General features: G+C 36.3%; 2 protein-coding genes across 3 annotated transcripts in view; one reads left to right on the top strand and one right to left on the bottom strand.

Moving 5' to 3' along the window:
• Positions 1–431: 431 nt before the first annotated feature.
• Positions 432–18,318, bottom strand: dhx8 (DEAH (Asp-Glu-Ala-His) box polypeptide 8). Its single transcript, XM_021480343.3, has 23 exons — positions 18,169–18,318; positions 17,058–17,143; positions 16,881–16,953; positions 16,634–16,725; positions 15,198–15,304; positions 14,741–15,106; positions 14,503–14,647; positions 12,979–13,182; positions 12,797–12,884; positions 12,580–12,677; positions 12,329–12,476; positions 10,363–10,544; positions 10,086–10,280; positions 6,577–6,762; positions 6,182–6,392; positions 5,916–6,097; positions 5,649–5,789; positions 5,407–5,562; positions 3,804–3,941; positions 3,559–3,687; positions 2,958–3,154; positions 1,500–1,679; positions 432–1,410 (listed from the first exon to the last, which is right to left on the bottom strand). The coding sequence occupies exons 1-23, from the start codon at positions 18,275–18,277 to the stop codon at positions 1,191–1,193; spliced, it is 3,633 nt and encodes a 1,210-aa protein (XP_021336018.2). The 5' UTR covers positions 18,278–18,318; the 3' UTR covers positions 432–1,190.
• A 1,228-nt stretch (positions 18,319–19,546) lies between these two features.
• Positions 19,547–19,904, top strand: part of spata20 (spermatogenesis associated 20) — a 73,083-nt gene continuing 72,725 nt past the window's right edge. For both annotated transcript variants that reach the window (XM_073918539.1, XM_073918540.1), the window contains exon 1: positions 19,547–19,806. In XM_073918539.1, coding sequence (XP_073774640.1) covers positions 19,601–19,806 — 206 coding nt within the window. In that variant the 5' untranslated portion in view covers positions 19,547–19,600. The remainder of the gene's footprint in view (positions 19,807–19,904) is intronic.

Consider the following 19,904-nt stretch of genomic DNA (forward strand, 5'->3'; position numbering starts at 1 on the left):
CACTTTAATTACCCGGATGATGCACTCATTCAGCCGCTAAAATGAAGTGTGTAATGATGGACACTTCACGCACTCAACGACCGCAGGTTTGCATACGTAGCGGAAGGGGCGGAGCTATCGGACGCACATGTTGGATAACTTTATTTTGGATGGTGAAAGCAAATTTCTCCAACGAGAGTGATTATAGCGCCTCCCGATGGTGAATGCGGAAATACTCATGGCAGGTATTATTTGATAATTCTGTTGTTTATTTCACTGATTTGGCAACCGTCAAACGTCATTAGGGAAACGGTTTGAATTTCCGCTTAGTAAAAAAAAACATTAGTGTGCCATTTGGGACACCACTTCATACATATACTATCCTGTTGAGTGTGTAAGTGCATAAGTACATAGTGCATGAGTGCATAGTGTATAGTGTGCCATTTGGGACGCAGCTAGAGAGTTTAATTTAAGATGTATGACATAACAAAAGCAGAAACGATAGCAAAAAACTGCAGGACATTTCCACCCCATCACTTCCTGTAATAAAAGTTTTTATACAACATTTTCACAATGGTCCAATACACTGATCCTGTGTGCTGTTTAATTCAAACATTAAAACAGAAAAGAGGTCCCAAATAAGGATGTGATTCGTGTGTGATAAAAAAAAGTGGTCGTAACATCCTGTTCACTTGTTTATGACCAGACTTCTGCAGAGAAACAAACTGAATTATTGAAAATCCTTTCCCTCTCAGCGCTTTAATCAACATCCACTGACCAGACAGATGTGCCGTCATCCGATTCTGTGACACACATGACTCGTCCACAGAATCTGGACAACAGTTGCTCTAATATTCTTGATAACTTATGAAAAAAGGACTGTTTGGCCTACAACACAAGGCTAAATATCCAATTATCATACACAAATGTACCCAAGACTCAATGCCTACTGAAGCACATACAGAAAACAGATGTATATAAAAATGAAATGCCTAGCAAAAAATAAGGGCAGTTTCAATTTTTGAGGGGAAAAACTACAATAAATTTAAGCATGTGGTGCAAAAGAACAGGGAACATTATTTTCGAGTCTTTTAAACACATTTTTAGCTTCTGTCCATGTTATCCTCCACTTTGCTAGCAACACAAATTTGATATTTTGTTCAGCATCAGTATCAGACATTTGCAGTTCATGAAGACCTTCTGAGAAGACGCTAGCGTCGTCTGAAGGCTCTGGAGATTCTCCAGGCGTTTGGTTCCTCGTAGCGGTTGTAGAGAGGCTCCAAGCGCTGCTGCTTCTTCTGTTTGCTGAGGCGTGTGGGATCAGACACTTTGAAGAAAGCTGGAGCGAATTCTACAAGCCATCTTGGATCGATGGTGGTCACTTCCCTCATGTATTCTTTAGTGGTTAGCACAAGCTCATGGTACACCACCCTGAGAAGAAGGAAATAATAGTGAAAAACATGCAATATTGATACTAACTGTGTAGTTAATACAGAAACAATCTCATCTTGTAAACGTACCATTCTGGTTGGCGGTTGAACAATGCGCTGGAGGGGTGGATGTAGACCACCTGCTGGTCTATGAGGGTCCTGTAACCTTCTTGAGGATCCTTTTTGGCTGCATTCCGGAAGAAACCACTGCAGATGGCTTTCTGTACACGCACAGTAGCCTTACCGCACGATACCACATCCAGTTTGTGCCTGAAAACAAAAATTTTATGTGTAATTATTAACAAAACGTAAAATAACTGAAGTCTAAGATCTCTGAATTATAATTATATGTATTAATAATTGTATTAATTCTTTGTGGATAAGAAATTCCACAATGCAGGTGTTAAATTATGCTTGTGTTGTTAATCGTTTCAATGTTTTTCCTATTGTTTTTTGTGCCTTGATTCCTCAGATCAATGCTAACGCTCAACATATGTGGCGCCACCTGTCAGTGGTTATTGGATGCGCAGCAGGCGTTGCTTTTAAAATGTCTCTTTATTTTTTTTGTGACTTTTAGCCAGTTGATTAGTTTCAGATTTCCAAACCAAGATTCTTGAGGTCACGTATTACCAATTTTGTGAAGTTTTTTTCAATGTTGTTAAACAATTAATATGTGGTAAATCAGAATCAGGAAGAGCTTTACTGCTTGGTATGTGTACACAAAGAGTTTTAGTTAGTTAGTTTAGTTAGTTTTAATGACAGAAGTCTACACAGTGCGACAAAGACAGTTACAGGACAAAGACACAGATAATAAAGAAATAAAAAATAGGAAAACACAATTTTGACAAATGTGTGTACAGTGTATTAATATATACAATAATGTAAGTATAGCTATATTTTTTGTGCAAATAAAAATTAACAATAAGTGTTGTTAAATAAATAGATGTACGTGTGTATAAATATTGTGCTTCTCAAAGTAGGAGGGAATGATCCTTGTCTGTTTTTGTAAAGAATAGTGAGGTTAAGCGTAAATAATTTTTTCCTTCATTTTTTAAAAAAATGGTTTCATTAATGTTTAATTAAAATAACTGGTTTTCTAGACTGATCTCATTTTATTATTTTGGGCCATGGGTTTCTGTCAAGTTTAATATCACTTCTCTTGATAATGTTTTTAAATGAAACTTATTAAATGCGTTTTCTTATTAGTTTTATTTTTGGTAATGAAAGTACTCAGCATGTTTCACTTCACTGACATTAATTCAATTAGTTAAGTGGCTTTAAAATACATGTCACAGTACAATATAAATGCTAAAAAACTTTGCATATTCTGTATGATAAAAGTATTCTTTTATAAAAACGAATTACCTAAAAAATGTAAAGTGGTTTAATCTGCATTGTCATGTGTAGACAGGATGTTAGAGGCTGTGATTATGCAAATTGCCGCATTTTTAAAAGCTAAAAAAAATATTTATAATATTAAAAGCCTATCACAATCCAATTTATTTTAAAAAGCACAACCAAGCCTGTATAAAGTTCCAATCCCCTCACCTGTCCATGATGCCCAGCATCTGTTTGCGGATATCCTGTGCACGTCGAAGAGATCGGGCTTGAATGAAGTTCTCGTAACACCAGGGGTTAGAAAACTTGTTGTTCTTCCAGGAGTTATAGACAGCCAACAAAGTCAGGTGGTCTCCCTCAGGCTGGTGAAACTTGGCCTTCTTCTGGTCTGCCAGAGCTTGTTTGTCCTGAGATTGAAATCATTTTAGGATCAGTCTACTTGGATACCTTAAACTCTATGTAATGATATAATGTCAAGTTCACAACAAACCTGACAAGAGCATTCGAATCACATCAATTACTCTAGGTCAGTTGCGGGATGTTTTTCACCTCACTAATTTAAATGTTTTTTTTTAAATGGCAGAGAAGACATGATTAAGGCAAATTTATGCGAGATCGCAGCAAACGCATTGCAAAATTGGTCTCATCTGCACTGCTCTGCAGAAATTCACTTCTAATCCCGTGTTTGCATTGACTTTGTATGTAATCTACTCATGCATACACGTTTGGTATGAATTCACATTTGGTATGAAGCCAGCATAACTGTGCTTAGCGCACTACACCTAGAACTGTGTGTGAGCTAAAATAGTACCTTTGGTCTGTAGAAGACATTCTGTACTGAAAGCATTGACACAATGGTCAGCATCTCTTCACTGCAGCCAAGATGGACAGACATGATCAACATCTTACAAAGCATGGGCTCCAGAGGAAACTCAGCCATCTGATGGGAACAGTGATAAGAAACTTAATACTGTATTCTGCAGATTGAGCAGCTACACCCAAAACCATGATAAGAGAACATTCCTAAGTTTCAGCAAAGAAAATGTGCACACTTACTCTACGACCAAGGCGTGTGAGTAGACCTTCATCATCCAGAGCGCCCAGAGTGTACAGCTGCTCCATGGCCGTGATGAGTGTCTCCATAGGTGGAGCATCCATAAAGTCAAATGACAACAGGTCATTGATGCCCATAGCCTGATTAGAGGACAGAGAAAAAATGTAAATATATAAAAAAAGTGTTTTAATCAATGTCATTTTTACAGCATGTTTCAGATTGCAAACAAACAAATTACATTAATAATTGTGATGAATGAGAAAGAGACAGATGTGATTTGCATAGCCATTTCTCAGTACTCATATGCCATTCTGCACTTATATGCATAAATGAACCAGACTAAAAATGCAGGGCACCAGGTTATGAAACAAATGTTCAAAGGTAAGCAAGGTGTGTAAATGCTCCAATTAGGCATTATGATGCAGCAAAGTTTATCTTTAATCATTCTTTAACCCTGTTGTTGTCTTCGAACTCTGTATAGACCACAAATCAAATCTTAAAAAAAAGAAGAAAAAAAAAACTCATTTTCATCACAAACCCTGTGGATATCTAGGTTTGCTCTCTTCAGTGTGGAATTTTTCATCAATGTTTAATCATTGGGCAAAACTCTGAAGTAAAGGGAATATTTTTAATGCTAAAAGTACCTACATGAGTGTGAAAAGTTTAGCAAGACAGTAATAGTAAAAAGCAGGAGATTCTTGGTATTGGAGTCTGCATGTGTGTGCCAGTAGTTTTTGTGGTGTACAAATTGACCTGAAAGACAACTGTTGTACCCTAAACATGTACATCCTTCATGAAAATGTAAAGAAAATAAATAAAGATAAACTGAAAATGGAAAAAAATGGATCTGTAGGTTAAGAGGGGAGTTAATGTAATTTAAAATGTAATCAATTTAAAAAACACTGTTAAATATACCCTTTAGTAAGCATCAAGACGGAAACCTCTAAATTTATTTCACATAGATTTTAGTGATCTATTTACATGAACAGTATAAAATCTTAATATTTTGTATTATTGGTTATAACCTTACATTTAGTACATATCTAGAGGTGTGAACCTACACTGGTCTCACGGTTTGGTTCTGGTTATAATTATTATGCTATCGATTTGGTTTAATTCGATCTCTTGAACAGCATGAGCATTAATAGCAAATAAACAAATGTAAACATCCAGCTCGAGTGTTGTCGAGCAAGTTCTTACACCCAGGGCTGCGATTGGTTCAAACGATGTTCACCGATGAGCGACACTGATAAACAGCAGCTGTAGATGATGCATGATTGATGCGGGGTTCTGAAGACACACTCCAGTGTGAGTGAAAGACAAATGCACACATAGTGAACTGTGCAAAGTTTCTGCGTTTTAAGTCGTTGAAGTGTTTTAATTACTCATGCTCACCTCACCACAGTAAGCTATCGCAATAAAGCACATATGAGGTAAATGACATCAGTACAAAACTGTTATGATCCATTACTGAACCGATTCCGAGTTGCACCAAAGAAACAATTAATTTTGACACCCCTAGTACTTACATATACTAAAATGTCTAAATAAAACCATGTTAAAATATAGTGTAACATGCTGTAATATTTTTGTGTGGAACTATACCTTGAGAGAAAGTACAGTGCTGGCCAAGTTGGTTCTCTGAATCTCAGGTACATTGGTTGTGAGCATCTCATCCCTGTAGGCACGTTCTGTGTAGAGTCTGTAACACTTCCCAGGGCCTGTTCTTCCAGCTCTACCTGCTCGCTGCTTAGCTTGAGCCTATGAACCATAAACATGAGGTTTAGGAGTCAAGTACCTTCTGATGAAAACAGCATGTAGACTGGGTTTATTGTAGTGGCTGATACCTGTGAGATGGGGGTCACCACTAGCTGATCAATGCCAGTTTTAGAGTTATACACCTTCTGCTTGACAAAACCTGGATCCACCACATAGTAGATCCCATCAATTGTCAAAGAGGTCTCAGCAATGTTGGTAGCAATGACCACCTAAGAACAGCACAGAAAAAGCAGAATGGTTTGTTAATGTGAATTAAAATCATGTAATTAAAATTTTCTGGGAATTCTAGATTAATGTTTGAGGTGACCAAAGAAAGGAGAAACAACAGATGGTACCTTTCTACTTCCAGGTGGTGCTGGGTCAAAGATCCTGGTCTGCATTTCACTGGGCAGGGCAGAGTAGACTGGGAGAATGATCAGCTCTGGAACATCAGGACCGAGAGATTTCATTCTTTCATAAAGGATCTCACAAGCCGTGTCAATCTCCTCCTGACCCGTCAGGAACACCAAGATATCACCTGCACAATGAATAATTTTTATTAATTGGAACTGTTTTTCAAATTTAATAATTTTGTTTTGTAGAATTGTGTTTGAAAGCTTACCTGGAGGTTCAGTGAGGTGAATCTGCATGACTGTGATCAGACTGGCATCCAGATAGTCAGTTTCAGGTTCTTTTGTATACAAAACCTCTACCGGGTATGTACGACCAGGGATTGTAAAAATAGGTGCTTCATAAAAGTACTGTGAGAATTTCACGGCATCCAGTGTGGCAGATGTCACAATGAGCTTCATGTCAGTTCGTTTCTGTACAGTCTAAATAATCAAAAAAGGAAAGAAAAACAAGACAGTGTAAAATAAAAGAAAGTAAAAGAGTAATTTCCTTAAAAAAACACTAACAATAGTTGGTATTTTAAACAATATTTTAAACAATACTCCAACATTTAGAATTCTGAACAGTATAGAGACTGACTAACAAAGTCTAAAATGTGAATTGTACCTTCTTGAGAAGGCCGAAGAGCACGTCTGTGTGGATGGTCCTCTCATGGGCCTCATCCAGCATAATGATGGCATACTGGCCCAGATCAGGGTCAATAAGACACTCTCTTAACAGCATACCGTCCGTCATGTATTTAATGACTGTCTCAGGACTAGTGCAGTCCTCAAAACGGATGGTGTAGCCAACCTGTGCAGGCACAAAAATGAATGCTCAGAACGTTATATTGAAATGTTTGTAAATTGTTGTCTATACTGTCAAAATACTTGTAGTATAAACTAGGGATGAGTAATGATTCGAATTGTCCCAAATTTATTCATTGAAAACTGGCTAGCAAAGGCTATTGATATTTCTAAAAGGGATCACAGAACACTTTATTTTAGGCATACGGGTACAAGCATGTACAGTTGAGGTCAGAATTATTAGCCCCCTGAATTATTAATCCCCGTTTATTTTTTTCCCCAATTTATGTTTAACGGAGAGAAGATTTTTTTCAACACATTTTTAAACTCAATAATTTTTATGACTCATTTCTAATAACTGATTTATTTTATCTTTTCCATCATGACAGTAACTAATATTTGACTAGATTTTTTTCAAGATACTTCTATACAGCCTAAGTGACATTTAAAGGCTTAACTAGGTTAAGTAGGTTAACTAGGCAGGTTAGGGTAATAAGTAGGGGTGTAACGATATTAAAACCGAACCGAAATATCGCGATACACCAACCACGACACGTATCGCGAAACTCTCGTGGCGTACCGCGGTACTCTCACGCCCCCTGCTGCCCATTGTTGAGGTTGACGTCACTTGTCTCTAACTAATTGAACCAATTTAAACACATCTTTATTATCATATTTGATTAAATTGTTTTAGTAATGATGAGGATTTGTTCTAAATATTATATTCTAAAGTTAGTATTTTAGTGCATGTCATGTCATGTGACTTGAGTAAGCATCCCACTCGTTACTACTGGACGCAGGATGGCTGCTTCACATAGAACTGAGATTGCAGATCCCCCAGACACATTTAAGTCATCTGTGTGGAAACATTTTGGTTTTCCAGTTGAGTACAGGAATAGAATTTGTGTCGTAGACAAAGCCTTACTTGTAAGGAAAAACATTTAAAAAGTGTGGTAATTTCACAATGTGAGGGTGTAAGCAACAGAACTGCCAACAAAAGTGATTTAATGTACAAAAGTAAAACCAGAATAATGCCTGAATATACAAAAAAAGAGAAATATTTACACTAATAAAAATAATATAATAAAGTAACAAATTCAAACAAAAGTATCAAACAAAAATTAGTTAAACTCGAGCAAGGGGGTGATAGTGAAGACAAACAAAAGAAATAAATATAATAAAACAATTCTAACTCATGAATGACCCCTCTTACCTCGCTAAAACTGATGAAAAGAAAAAAAAGGTCTTCAGCGCCGTGCGCCGCATTCTTCCATATACTGAATAAAATAAACAAAGATAACCTTCACCTCTTACCTGATGTCTTTAACAATACATTTTCTACGTGTTTGCAAAATAGAAATCGTATGACATTTTCCCTATCCACCTTACACTAAGACTGAACTTGAGGAGATACAGCTATATTGTCGGGAAGGAGCGGAGCTAAAAAATAATATACAAATCAATTGAAATAAAAATGTACAAACCTCACAAAATTTCTTAAAGTGGGCAAAAGTAATGCAAAATAATTTTACCCAAACGAAAGTTAAGCAAAAACAACGAAAATCATAATCATGTCAGAAAAATACACGAAAAACGAGATCAAAGAAAAAAGGGTTCTCTCTCCCACTCTTCCTGACATGCTTTTTACATTCCCGCGCTGCGTCGACAAATGATGATCAAACATCATTTGACCAATCAGCTGTCAAAAAGGCGGGCCTACAGAAATGACAGGCATCAGCTGTCGTGAAGGCGGACCTACATAAATGACCGGCATAGAGGGAGCGGGAGAGAGAGAGAGAGAGAGAGAGAGAGAGATCGGGAGGCAAACATACAGCCGGCTACAACCCTAACATTAGTTTCAGACACAACCGCAATGTATTTTACTGGTGAATATGTCATGAAAAAACACTTTACAAACACATTATATGTATATTTTTCATTAATTTAAACGGAAACCTATCTATCTAAATGAAACCATATAATCAAAAATGAGCGTCTGTGTCAGCACAGAGATCAAGCCTCTCATCGGAGAATGTGGATATTATGGTGTTTTTGAAGAAGATCTTTCACTAGTCTACACTGCAGTTATTTATTTAATTTTAATTTACTTAGTTAAGATGGCTGCAATAAAGAGAATAGTTTTTTTTTCTGACTAGTCTATATTGGAGGTATTTATTTAATTCTAGTTGTTTACTCGGGTATCCTGACTGTACTAAAAATGCGATGACAAAGTTAATAAAGAAAAAGGTAAGATGTTCTTGTTATTAAGTGAATTGTCCCTTAGCATTGCTGTTAGCATGACATCAACCCTAACCACAGCAAACAGAAACCGAACCGTACCGAACCGAACCGTGGCTCCAAAACCGTGAACCGAACCGAACCGTGCCTTTTGTGTATCGTTACACCCCTAGTAATAAGGCAAATCATTGTATAACGATGGTTTGTTCTGTAGACGAAATATAGTTTTAAGAAAATATAGTTTAAAGGGGCTGATAATTTTGTCCTTAAAATGGTTTTTAAAAAATTAAAAACTGCTATTATTCTAACTGAAATAAAACAAATAAGACTTTCTCCAGAAGAAAATATATGATTAGACATACTGTGAAAATTTCCTTATAGTGTTTAATATCATTTGGGAAATATTGAAATAAAATAAAACCAAAGGAGGGCTAATAATTCTATTCTAAAGACTTTAACTGTATATGTATATTAAAGTACAAATGAAATCAGACATAACCATATGATTTTGTTTGCTTACATTGCTAGTTTTGTGGTAAACAAATCATCTGTGCAAGTCATTAAGAAAAAAAAAAAGTTTAACATTGTAATCTAAAAATGAAACAAAAAAAAAGTTCCTGTTTTTTTCCATTAATATATATATATATATATATATATATATATATATATATATATATATATATATATATATATATATATATATATATATATATAGTTCTCTGACTAATATTGATGCATCCTAAATGGTGGGCTGTATTAACTAGTATGGTTTAAGCAATGTTGATTAGGCAAAACGATATTTTCCTCATTTAATTGACTGGCAATAAAGTCACACAGAAATAGACACCTGTTCTCAGGTCCATATTTATGTTATATTTCTATAGTATTCATATCACAGCCTTTTGCCATTTGCTTCACAATGTTTCATATCATGATTACTATTCAATTTTGATTAATTGCACAGCCCTACATAATACAGAATAAGCCCACTTACAAATAGATATCAATATTGAATTGACCACTTTTTTTAATGGTTAATTGAAAAAACTATTTAACAAAAACTATTTTTCACCATTCCTAGTAATGACCTACCTCTTGCCCTAAACAACAACCGTACTCTTCAGACACTCTTTTAGCCACAGACATAGCAGCCACTCTTCTGGGCTGTGTGCACCCAATCTTCCCTCGTGTGGTGTATCCTGCTTCTGCCAGGTATTGTGTGATCTGAGTGGTCTTCCCTGAGCCTGTCTCACCAATAACAATCAGGATCTGATTGTCATGGACAGCCTGTAAACACACAATGGTTGAATATATGGACAGAACTAAACTGAAATCTGGCACAAATATCCCCATCACTATTGAGTCCCACCTGAATGAGCTGCTCTTTCAGCTTGTAGATGGGAAGACTCTCTCTCTGCTCCAGAATAGAAAGTTGCGTCTTTTTTCCATAGGAGGCCTTGTTGCCACCAAAAGCATGTTTCTTCCATTCAGGGATATCATTGGGCATCATACCTATGCCCCTCATGTTGGCAGCAATCTGCCTGCCGTCAACTGTGTGAAGACAAGAAAAAGCATTTGTTATGGACGAACAAAGACAGTAATAGACTTGAGCTCATATAAGGCCAGAGGGCATATGAGAAGCAGAGATAGTGTTGTTATGTGCAAGCCAGTCACCATCTGCCTCGATAGCAGACCTCAGGAAATCAGATGGCCATCTACGAACTCACTAAACCACAGAATGGACTAATCGGAAGGAGGTTTATCTGGAGTGATCAGTGTTTTCATATTGCACAATGTTTTATTGATTTTTAAGCACAGAACATCCGTTTACTCATACAATCCTACTTCACCATTTTTATATATTTAGTCTTCATATGTTATTAGCGAAATCTTTTCAACTACATTTCAAACAATATTCATATAAGGATCACATTGCAGCCCAGAATACTAATTATTGCAATTTTAATAATCCAATTGCCTATTCATTAACCATTTGTCAGCAAGACGATTTTACAGCTTTATTTAATCATTTAAAATAGATACAGTTTTTATATAATTAACTATCCTTTTAAATATTTTATTGAATAGGTCAGATAATATATGTATACTATACATAAATCAATGTTACACTGAATTATGGTGAAATATGTCACCCATTTTCTAAAATACCATTGTCACAAATGAAATTTAAAAGAGACAATACAATTTTATACCAAATAGAGCATCTTGTCTTTGACATATATGTGGATTCACATAATATCCTAGGATAATAGAGCTGTGGCGAAAAATTGATCGAGAAATCGAATCTGCAATTTTCAAAATGCATTGTTAATATCTCTTGAATTGATTCTGAGCTTAGATTTCAACAGCAGATGGCTACTACACGGCAGGCTAGTTTTTAACCAGACAGTCAAAAGCTCATGAGGTATAGTGGCCGGGATTAATGTAAACACAGCTCCTCCTTCTAATTTACTTAAATCTTTATCACTCTAACAATATTAATAACGGGCAGCACAGTGGCGCAATCGCCTCACAGCAAGAAGGTCGCTAGTTCGAGCCCCAGCTGGGTAAGTTGGCATTTCTGTGTGGAGTTTGCATGTTCTCCCCGTGGATGCTCCTGTTTCCCTCACAAGTCCAAAAAAAAAAAACATGTGCTGTAGGTGAATTTAATAATCTAAAATTGTCTGTAGTGTATGTGTGTGAATGAGTGTTTCCCAGTGATGGGTTGCAGCTGAAAGGGCATCAGCTGAGTAAAACATATGCTGGATAAGTTGGCAGTTGATTACGCTGTGGTGACTCCTGATTAATAAAGAGACTGAGTTGTAAATAAAATGAATGAATGAATGAATATTAATAATTATTTTAGGATCAATTTGTAAGAAAATGGCTGCAATCATAGTACGGCTGTTTGTAGAGCATAAAGCAGAATTAGCTGTTAAAAACTAAGCTGAGAATCAATTCAAGAGAAAATAGCGATGCATTTTGAAAATCTCAGAATAGGTATGGGACAATATAAGATTCAAATGGAAGATAACCTTGGATGAAAATGTGAGTTTGTGATTACTGCTCTAAAATATGTTTGTTTTAAATGCCTGGGTAAAGACAACAAAAAAACAAAATTTTTAGAAAAAAAAAACAAACAAACTTGCATATACAGCAGGAACGGTATAACAGAAGACTTTAGTGGTTTTAAAACCTTGACTTTTCCAAACCGCAGTAAACCTTGAAACTGGTAATTGTCCTATGCCCATCTCAGAATCACAGCAGAATTGAATTCTCAGAAGATTTTTTTTTTTTTTGCCAAAGCTTTGCAAAAGTAAGTTTGAATGTCTTACCGTCAGGCAGTGGGTCCACCCAGTGTTTATTAAGGCCCATGGGGATGGAGTCCATTTCAGCCTCCCGTTGGGCCTGTTTTACTTCTCTTCGCTCTTTGGCCAGGGCACTCTGCATCATAGCTGCTTGGGAGAGAGATCCATCGGGGTTCTGCCAGGAAAAAAAATAATATATCCATGTGTGAAGTCAGAAATGTGAAGTGTTTTTGCTTCATATAATGCAGCTGTAGAGTGAGAGTGCAATCTTGACAAACCTTGACAATCTTGACAGGACTCATGTCCATGCTCTGTTTGGTATGTCCCCTTAGAAATGGAGGTTCCTCTTCCACCAGCTCAATCTCTAAGTCCTCATCTGACAGACAAACCAGAAAAAACATTGAGAAACTCTTCGTGCAGCTACAGGCATTTTATAAAAAAAAGTATTTCTGATAAGTTCAGAATAAAAAGACCAGTGCAGAATGCATCTCATACCTTCCTCATCATCTACCTTAGGCAAAATTCCTGTCTCTTCATCGAAGTCTGGGAATTCTTCTTTAGACAACACATTAGCAGCAATCATCTAAAAGTAGACAGACCAACATGCATGTTAAAACGAATGCCAAGAAGAAAAAAAAAGTTTTGAATTTTTTTTCACATTAAAGACTGTCATGCACCTGTTTGATTTCCCATTTCTCTGGATCAGATATCTTGGTTAGTCGTTTGCGTTCTAGCGTGTCGTCCTCAACCTCAGGAGCATGGCCAAGGTTAAGATTGGTGGGTCTGTCAGGATTTCTCATAGCGGACTCTTCCTGACCTTCTCCACCCACATTTCTCCTCCTGTTGGGGTTCAGATCTTCACCAGTGTCCTGGTCAACATCCTTGTAAATGAAGACAACACACAACATGAATTACTATCCTAAATTTTGACAATGGACTAAAACAGAAATATTTTCTGTCCTTTGCTGAAAGGTTTTTATACTGGCAAGTATATTTTCAAAACTATCCCCATTCACAGAAATGACTAAAATGCTGTAATGTGCATGCCAGGCTGTTTTTAGCCATTCTTCTTTTAGATGACAGGTGCTTATACATGGTTTAGCAAAACCATCTCTTTTTTTAAGACTGTATGATGTTGAAGAAAACGTTTTATCCAATAGCAGGCTATTTGAAGTGATATTTAATATGTGAAATAATACTTTAAAAAAATAAAACCATGTGTTTCATATAATTCCAGAGAAAAGAAAGCATCACAACAAGTTTTGAAATGTATACTTATACATGGTTTCCGCTACATCAAAGACAATAGAATACACAAGATGTGTCACTCTTATACTTTTGAATGGGGAAATGTGTAACAGTCAATACGGCGAATAAAGCCCGCCTTGTAGTACAGGAGCCCATCAGTGATCACTATATGGCGAATAAAGCCGGCCTTCTAGTACTGGAGCCAATCAGCGATCGTTATAGAAAGACAATTCTCCGGGGGAGTGGCTTGGACTAAACGTGAGTCCCTTTTTTAATAGCAGGTTAAAAATTGCAATAAAACGTATTAAAATGTAAGTGAATTGTAACAGAGCAAACTTTTCTGTAATCGTAGAAGTGCTGTGCTTTATTTGTTTAACCCTTTAAGGTTACATGCTGACTGACTGACAGTGGTGCGAGATGCGTGAGGCCAGCAAACATGACGTAGCTTTCAGTTATGATGAACACAATTTCCATAATTATAATTTATTTATAAATAAAGGTCTGTGGATCTGCATACAATTACTTTATCTTGCTGGAGTTTAAGGCTGTTTCAATTCACTTTACTGCACGAACAGAGGAAATCAGCACGCAAGCAAAGAGATTTGCATGCTTGCATTACATGAATGCGATCTCAACTTTTTAATACTGCTCTCACGACATTTGTCATTAAAATAACACCATAGGTAGTAGTAAGATCTGTGTAAAAGGCCTGCCACCACAACTGAAAAATCCTAGAGGAAACACTGTTATGCATTAAATCACTTGTTTATAGCAAACCATTGCAGTAGGTATAGCCCGATATGTACAAGTATATCATTTTAATCAAAAATTTTCAATGTACAGCACAGTCTGAACGTTTTTTTAGTTTGACCAGAGAGGTCTCAAAAGTGTGTTTTCAGGCCCCTATGTTGCAGTTCTCGCTCACAGAGTCTATAAAGATAGAGCTCACTCACCTTCATGCTCAGACTTGTTTTGGATCCAGTGAAGGACAACACCTTGACTTTGACTCTTTGACCTTTGCTGACCACATCTGCCACATTTGCCACACGACCCTCTCTCCTAAGCTCAGAAATATGGACCAAACCTTCCCAGCGTTTCCTGTACAGATGGAACACAGAAGAAAAAAATAAGACTAAATAAGTATAACACTATGCCATTATCAAGATCAACAGCCTCGTATCTAAAACATACCTAAGTCCTTCCAACTGCACAAAGCAGCCAAACTGCATGATACTGGTGACTTTGCCATTGTAGATATCAGCCACAGATGGCTCCTCTGGTGGAGGGCGGTCCACATGTTTGTCCTTCCAGCGGTCTGAGCCTTTGTCTCTGTCTGTGCGAGCTGGACTCCTGGATCTGCTGCGAGAGTGCCAGCGGCTCCTGCGCTTTCTCCTGTCCCTCTCATTAGAACGAGATCTAGAACGGGAGCGAGAGCGATGGCGTCTCCTTCGGTCTCTATCTCTGTCCCTCTCCCGATCTCTGTCTCGATCCCGATCTCTATCTCTGCTCCGGCTTCTGCTCCTCCGCTTCTTCCTACTGCTGCTGCTTGTTTCAGATCTAAGACGAATGACAATTATATTTAAAAAGAGAATAACGTTGTTGTAAAATCAGTTTCAAGTGTTTTATGTTAAAGCACAGATATCCTCACCTGTGTTTACTGCTGCTAGGTTCTGTTCCACTAACACTGGGCATAAACATCTCCAACTCTTTCATAGCATCTGCAGCAACTTTCACATCATCCTCATCCAGCATATTCTAGCCAGAAGAACAGATATATCTTAGTTTATGAGCTGTAGGTATTCACTGAAATACAGTTGAGCTACTTAACAAGCTTTACAATCTCTTTTATGTACACTTTATATATCTGCAGCTTGAATGTGATTGGTTGATCACTCCTTCTGTTTATCTTATTTATTTATTTATTTATTTAACTTTATGTATTTACTATAATCATTTTTGTGTGAACTTTTACATTTAAGTGTGTGTTCTATTGTGTCAGCTATTGCTATAAACCAAATTGCCCTTCGGGAACAAATAAGACTCCAATATAATATCTGGGTCTAAAAGGAAAAAAAAAGTTTTTGAGCCCCCCAAAAACTAAGAGCATAAAATTATAATTATCTAATATTTTTACCATGTTTTACAGAAAATTCTTACTGAATTGTCATTTCCTAAAAAAATACTTAAAGGCTATAAAAAAGTATTTAATTATCATTTTAAGTCATTATACTTCCACTAAATCCTTCAATCTAATGTTTTACCCATTTGTCAGAAGGTGTAATTACGTAATTCTTTTTATAAGTTCAGGTCGGAAAAGTATGTAGTTTCATTATTACAGAAATACGTCAGTAACATTAAATGATGATGGAAATTATTTCAATTAGATTTAATAGTTTTTGTTTTCACAAACATTATTTGAAACATTCTAGTAGACACATACATTAAATATACTGCCTATGAGTTAGGGCTGCATGATATTGGAAAATTCTAACATTGCGATATTTTTTAATTCTGCAATGCGTACTGCGATATGAATATAATTTCATAAGATTAGTTGAATAAATGTTCAGAAAAAAAAATATCATTTTAGATTGATTGGGATGATTCTGTAGGGGAGTGCATAAATTATAATAAACAATCTACAAGCATAGATAAATTCAATAAGAAAAAGGATACCAATTAAATAAACAGTCTTATTGTTATCCGAGCAGTCGTACTGTATTTAGAAATACAGTAAATGAAAAGACAAATGTAAAATAATACTGCATCATCTTCATTTTTAAACGAAACAATGTCTTAAGCCTGAATGGTTTTATACCACTCATACAGTTACAGGCCTTGAAAACACTTGCAAAATGATCCAATATAATCCAGACTCAACATTGCATATACTCATGATGTGACTATTGCGAATGATCACATTGCAATATCGATACTGAAACAATATATTGTGCAGCCCTACTATGAATATAACATTAATAATTAATTAATATAATATTATAACTTGGAATAGACACCAAAATGTGACATTTTTCACCTAAATAAGCCAAATATGTATGCATTAAGGTAAATTATAATAATTACCCTGGTAGTAGGATTATCAGGTCTGCAGAGAGCTGGGAAAAGCTCTTTCAGCTTGTCTTTTTCATTTTTTGGCTTAACCGCAGGAAAAGAGGCTGTACATAAAACATAAAATTACATAAAACATGACAATTAAAAAAACAATAATAATTTAATATCACAGTATGGCAAGAAAAAATGCAAAAAGTCTCACTGGCATAAAAATTTTGGTGAAATCAATATGAGCTCAAATGACCCAAAATGCACTTACCTTTACTGGTAGATGCTTTTGCAGGAGGGCGCATTGTTTGAATGAGACGAAGCAAATTGCCGATGAGTGAATCCTAAAAAAGACAGGTCATATGGGCTTAATTAGTCCCACAACTGCAACAAAGATTATGAAATATAATACAATAATATTATTTAATGATTAATTTATATCATTTACCGTGAAATCTGCTCCATTCTTAACCAGTGCTGACTTAAATCCATCAAAGGCTGTGTTTTTCTCAGCAAGACTGATTACAAACTCAGCTGGAATACATAAAAAGCAACGAACTGTTAACACAGATTTCTTTAGTGGTTTGTTAAATTTATCAAGTAAATTTAATTGCTGGTCCATTCTGCTGTGGTGACCCAGGATAAATCAGGGACTAACCTGAATTGAGGTAAGGTTGATTTTATATTAAGATATTTGAACGTTCTCCTTAATAATATAATTTCAGATTTTTTTTTTTTTGCAAATTCTAAATAGTGAAATCATATTAGCTGCCAATGACCATCAGACTACACCCATGTTCAGTCAAATAAATAGTGCTGTACTGATGTTGTTTTGAAGTCATACTGACATGGTACTTCAGACTGAATATTCAAAATACCATAGTAAACAATATCGGGAGCATGTCACAAGTTGTTACTGAAGGAATGTGTGAATATAAAACCAACTCTACTTCAATCTAAGCCGAAGGACATTCTGTGAGTGAGTGAATGTTTACTCCGAGTTAAAGAGATGGTTTACCCAAACAAATTAAATTTACTTGCCCTCCAGTGGTTCTAAACCTTTAAGAGTTTCTTCTGTTGAGCACAAAAGAAGATGTTTCGAAGAAAGCTATAAACCCGAAACAGTCCATTTTAGATTTTAGGAGAAACAAATATTGTGAAAGTCAATGGTTACAGTTGTCCAGCTTTCTTCAAAATATCATGTGTGTGCGTGCGTGTGTTCAACAGTACAAACTCACGAACATTTGACACAAGTAAAGAGTAAGAAAATGATGACAGGATTTTTGTTTTTGGCTGAATTATCTCTTCAAGACCTTACAGAACTCCAAAAGCAACACTGTTGTATTTTAAAATAAACAATCTGCAAAGTAGCTCTGAAAATAATAAACAAGCCCACATCACTGCCCATAACACGCTTCAAGTTATAATATAATACAGAATTAGACTGTAAAGTAACAACGTGTAACGACGTACAATCCTTGACTGTACTTGTGGAATGAGGCTAACCAGCTAACGTTAGTTACCAACGTGACACGGTCACGGTAGATTCATAAACTTACCAAGGTCCTTATCATTTATTCCCAAATGGTTGTCAAGTTCAGTACAAACTTTAGACACCAGAGACAAATATTCGAGCTTTTTGAGCTCGTCTTCTCCGATCTCTGCCATCTTCAGCAATGTTGTTGTTTTTCACCGGAAGAAAATGGCACTGCTATCGCTTGTCCGGTAACTTCTTATTCCGGGTTACATTACAATCGCCCTCTAACGGTCAAAGGAAATATTGCTAAATGATTTGTGTGTACATCTTTCATAATAAAATTATTTGTTGAAAAATACGGTAACACGCCAGGATTTGTTTATGATCACGAATTAACTACGTTAGGTAACATGCACAAGCACTGAACAACACACACACACACACACACACACACACACACACACACACACACAAATTAACCAGGGATTTGCAGCACTAACCTACTAACCATAGTTTGGCATCTTCGCTAAAACAGTTGTACTTTTAATCTTTCTAAGAGAGTTAGTTTATGATCCAATTAATGTTAACAAAGGAACCGTTAATTTTCCTTCGGCTTAATCCCTTCATCAGGGGTCACTACAGTGGAATGAACCCCCAACTTATCCAGCACGTGTTTTACACAATGGATGCCCTTCCAGCTGCAACCCAGTACAGGGAAAGATACACATTCATTTAGACACATATACTACGGTCAATTTAGTTTATTCAAATCTTTTTATTGTTTACAGGCATATTTGGATTGTGGGGGAAACCAGAGCACCCAGAGTAAATTGATCTAAAAGCCAATAAGCCATACATATTTTAACCACTTAAGAGTAAATAGTGAGAAATTTGAGGGGGAAAAAGGGTTACACACAAATCCTTTTGTTTTCCCAACCGTTAACCTAATTGTTTCAATTTAAGTGAATTGAACATAATACTATTAAGTTGTCCAAAAAAATCTCACAAAGTGTGTTGTTGCAGCTTATTTTAAATACAGCAGTAGTTTGAGCCAATTTTTTAAAGTACAGTCTAGGAGGAATTTGTTGCAGGAAAAAAAAAGTTTTACCGAAAATACAGTACACAATAGATATAGATATAAGTTAATCAAATAAGATGGTTTTAATTAAATTTCAGTTTGTTCAATTAAATTGCCCTAAATGTAATATATAAAAAATAAAAAGGATGTGTTTATTTCAGATTAGCCACCACTTTCTCTTCAAGAAGTAGCCTATTATGTGATTTGGGTTAAACAAACATATACATTTGTAAACTAAATAATAGCAATTCATAACAATAAAAAAGAAACAAGAGAGTACGCAAACGTGACAAAAACCAGTAAACTTTGATCTATTGGTTTAATGGTGGATTTAAAACAGATCTAGCGCGACATCTAGTGTTGTAAGTGTGAACTTCAGGTCATCCAATAACAGCTCCTGCGTGAATCCGCACCACGCGCAGGTCTGTGCGGATCTATGATGCTGATGAGACTGAGCTCCGCATGGTCAACATCACCGACCACCATCAAGCACATCTCACAGGCCAAGCTCTTCACCAGATCCCTGCGAAAAGACAACCATCATACTTTAACCAAGAACCGGTGCGCTCGACTACCACACGACTACTGGTTTGGCCAAAAGTCAGTACCTGTCAGTACCAGATTGTCCTGGGACAGCTTCAGGTAGGCGCTGACCTCTGACACCGTCGTGCGGTAGGCCAGTTGATTAATGTGTGAGCCCGTGTTTCCACAGCCGGTTATAAAACACTACAGGCTTCGTT

The sequence above is a fragment of the Danio rerio genome, chromosome 12 (genome assembly GCF_049306965.1).
Source record: "Danio rerio strain Tuebingen ecotype United States chromosome 12, GRCz12tu, whole genome shotgun sequence".
In the NCBI taxonomy this organism is placed as follows: domain Eukaryota; kingdom Metazoa; phylum Chordata; class Actinopteri; order Cypriniformes; family Danionidae; genus Danio; species Danio rerio.

Excerpts from the sequence above, each read along its gene's own strand:
- dhx8 (XM_021480343.3), bottom strand. The coding sequence starts at position 18,277 with ATGGCAGAGATCGGAGAAGACGAGCTCAAAAAGCTCGAATATTTGTCT. Across the intron at positions 6,763-10,085 it reads GTTGTTGTTTAGGGCAAGAG|GTTGGCTACACCATCCGTTT; the intron begins GTAGGTCATTAC and ends GTGCCTGCACAG. Across the intron at positions 1,411-1,499 it reads TTCAACCGCCAACCAGAATG|GGTGGTGTACCATGAGCTTG; the intron begins GTACGTTTACAA and ends CCTTCTTCTCAG.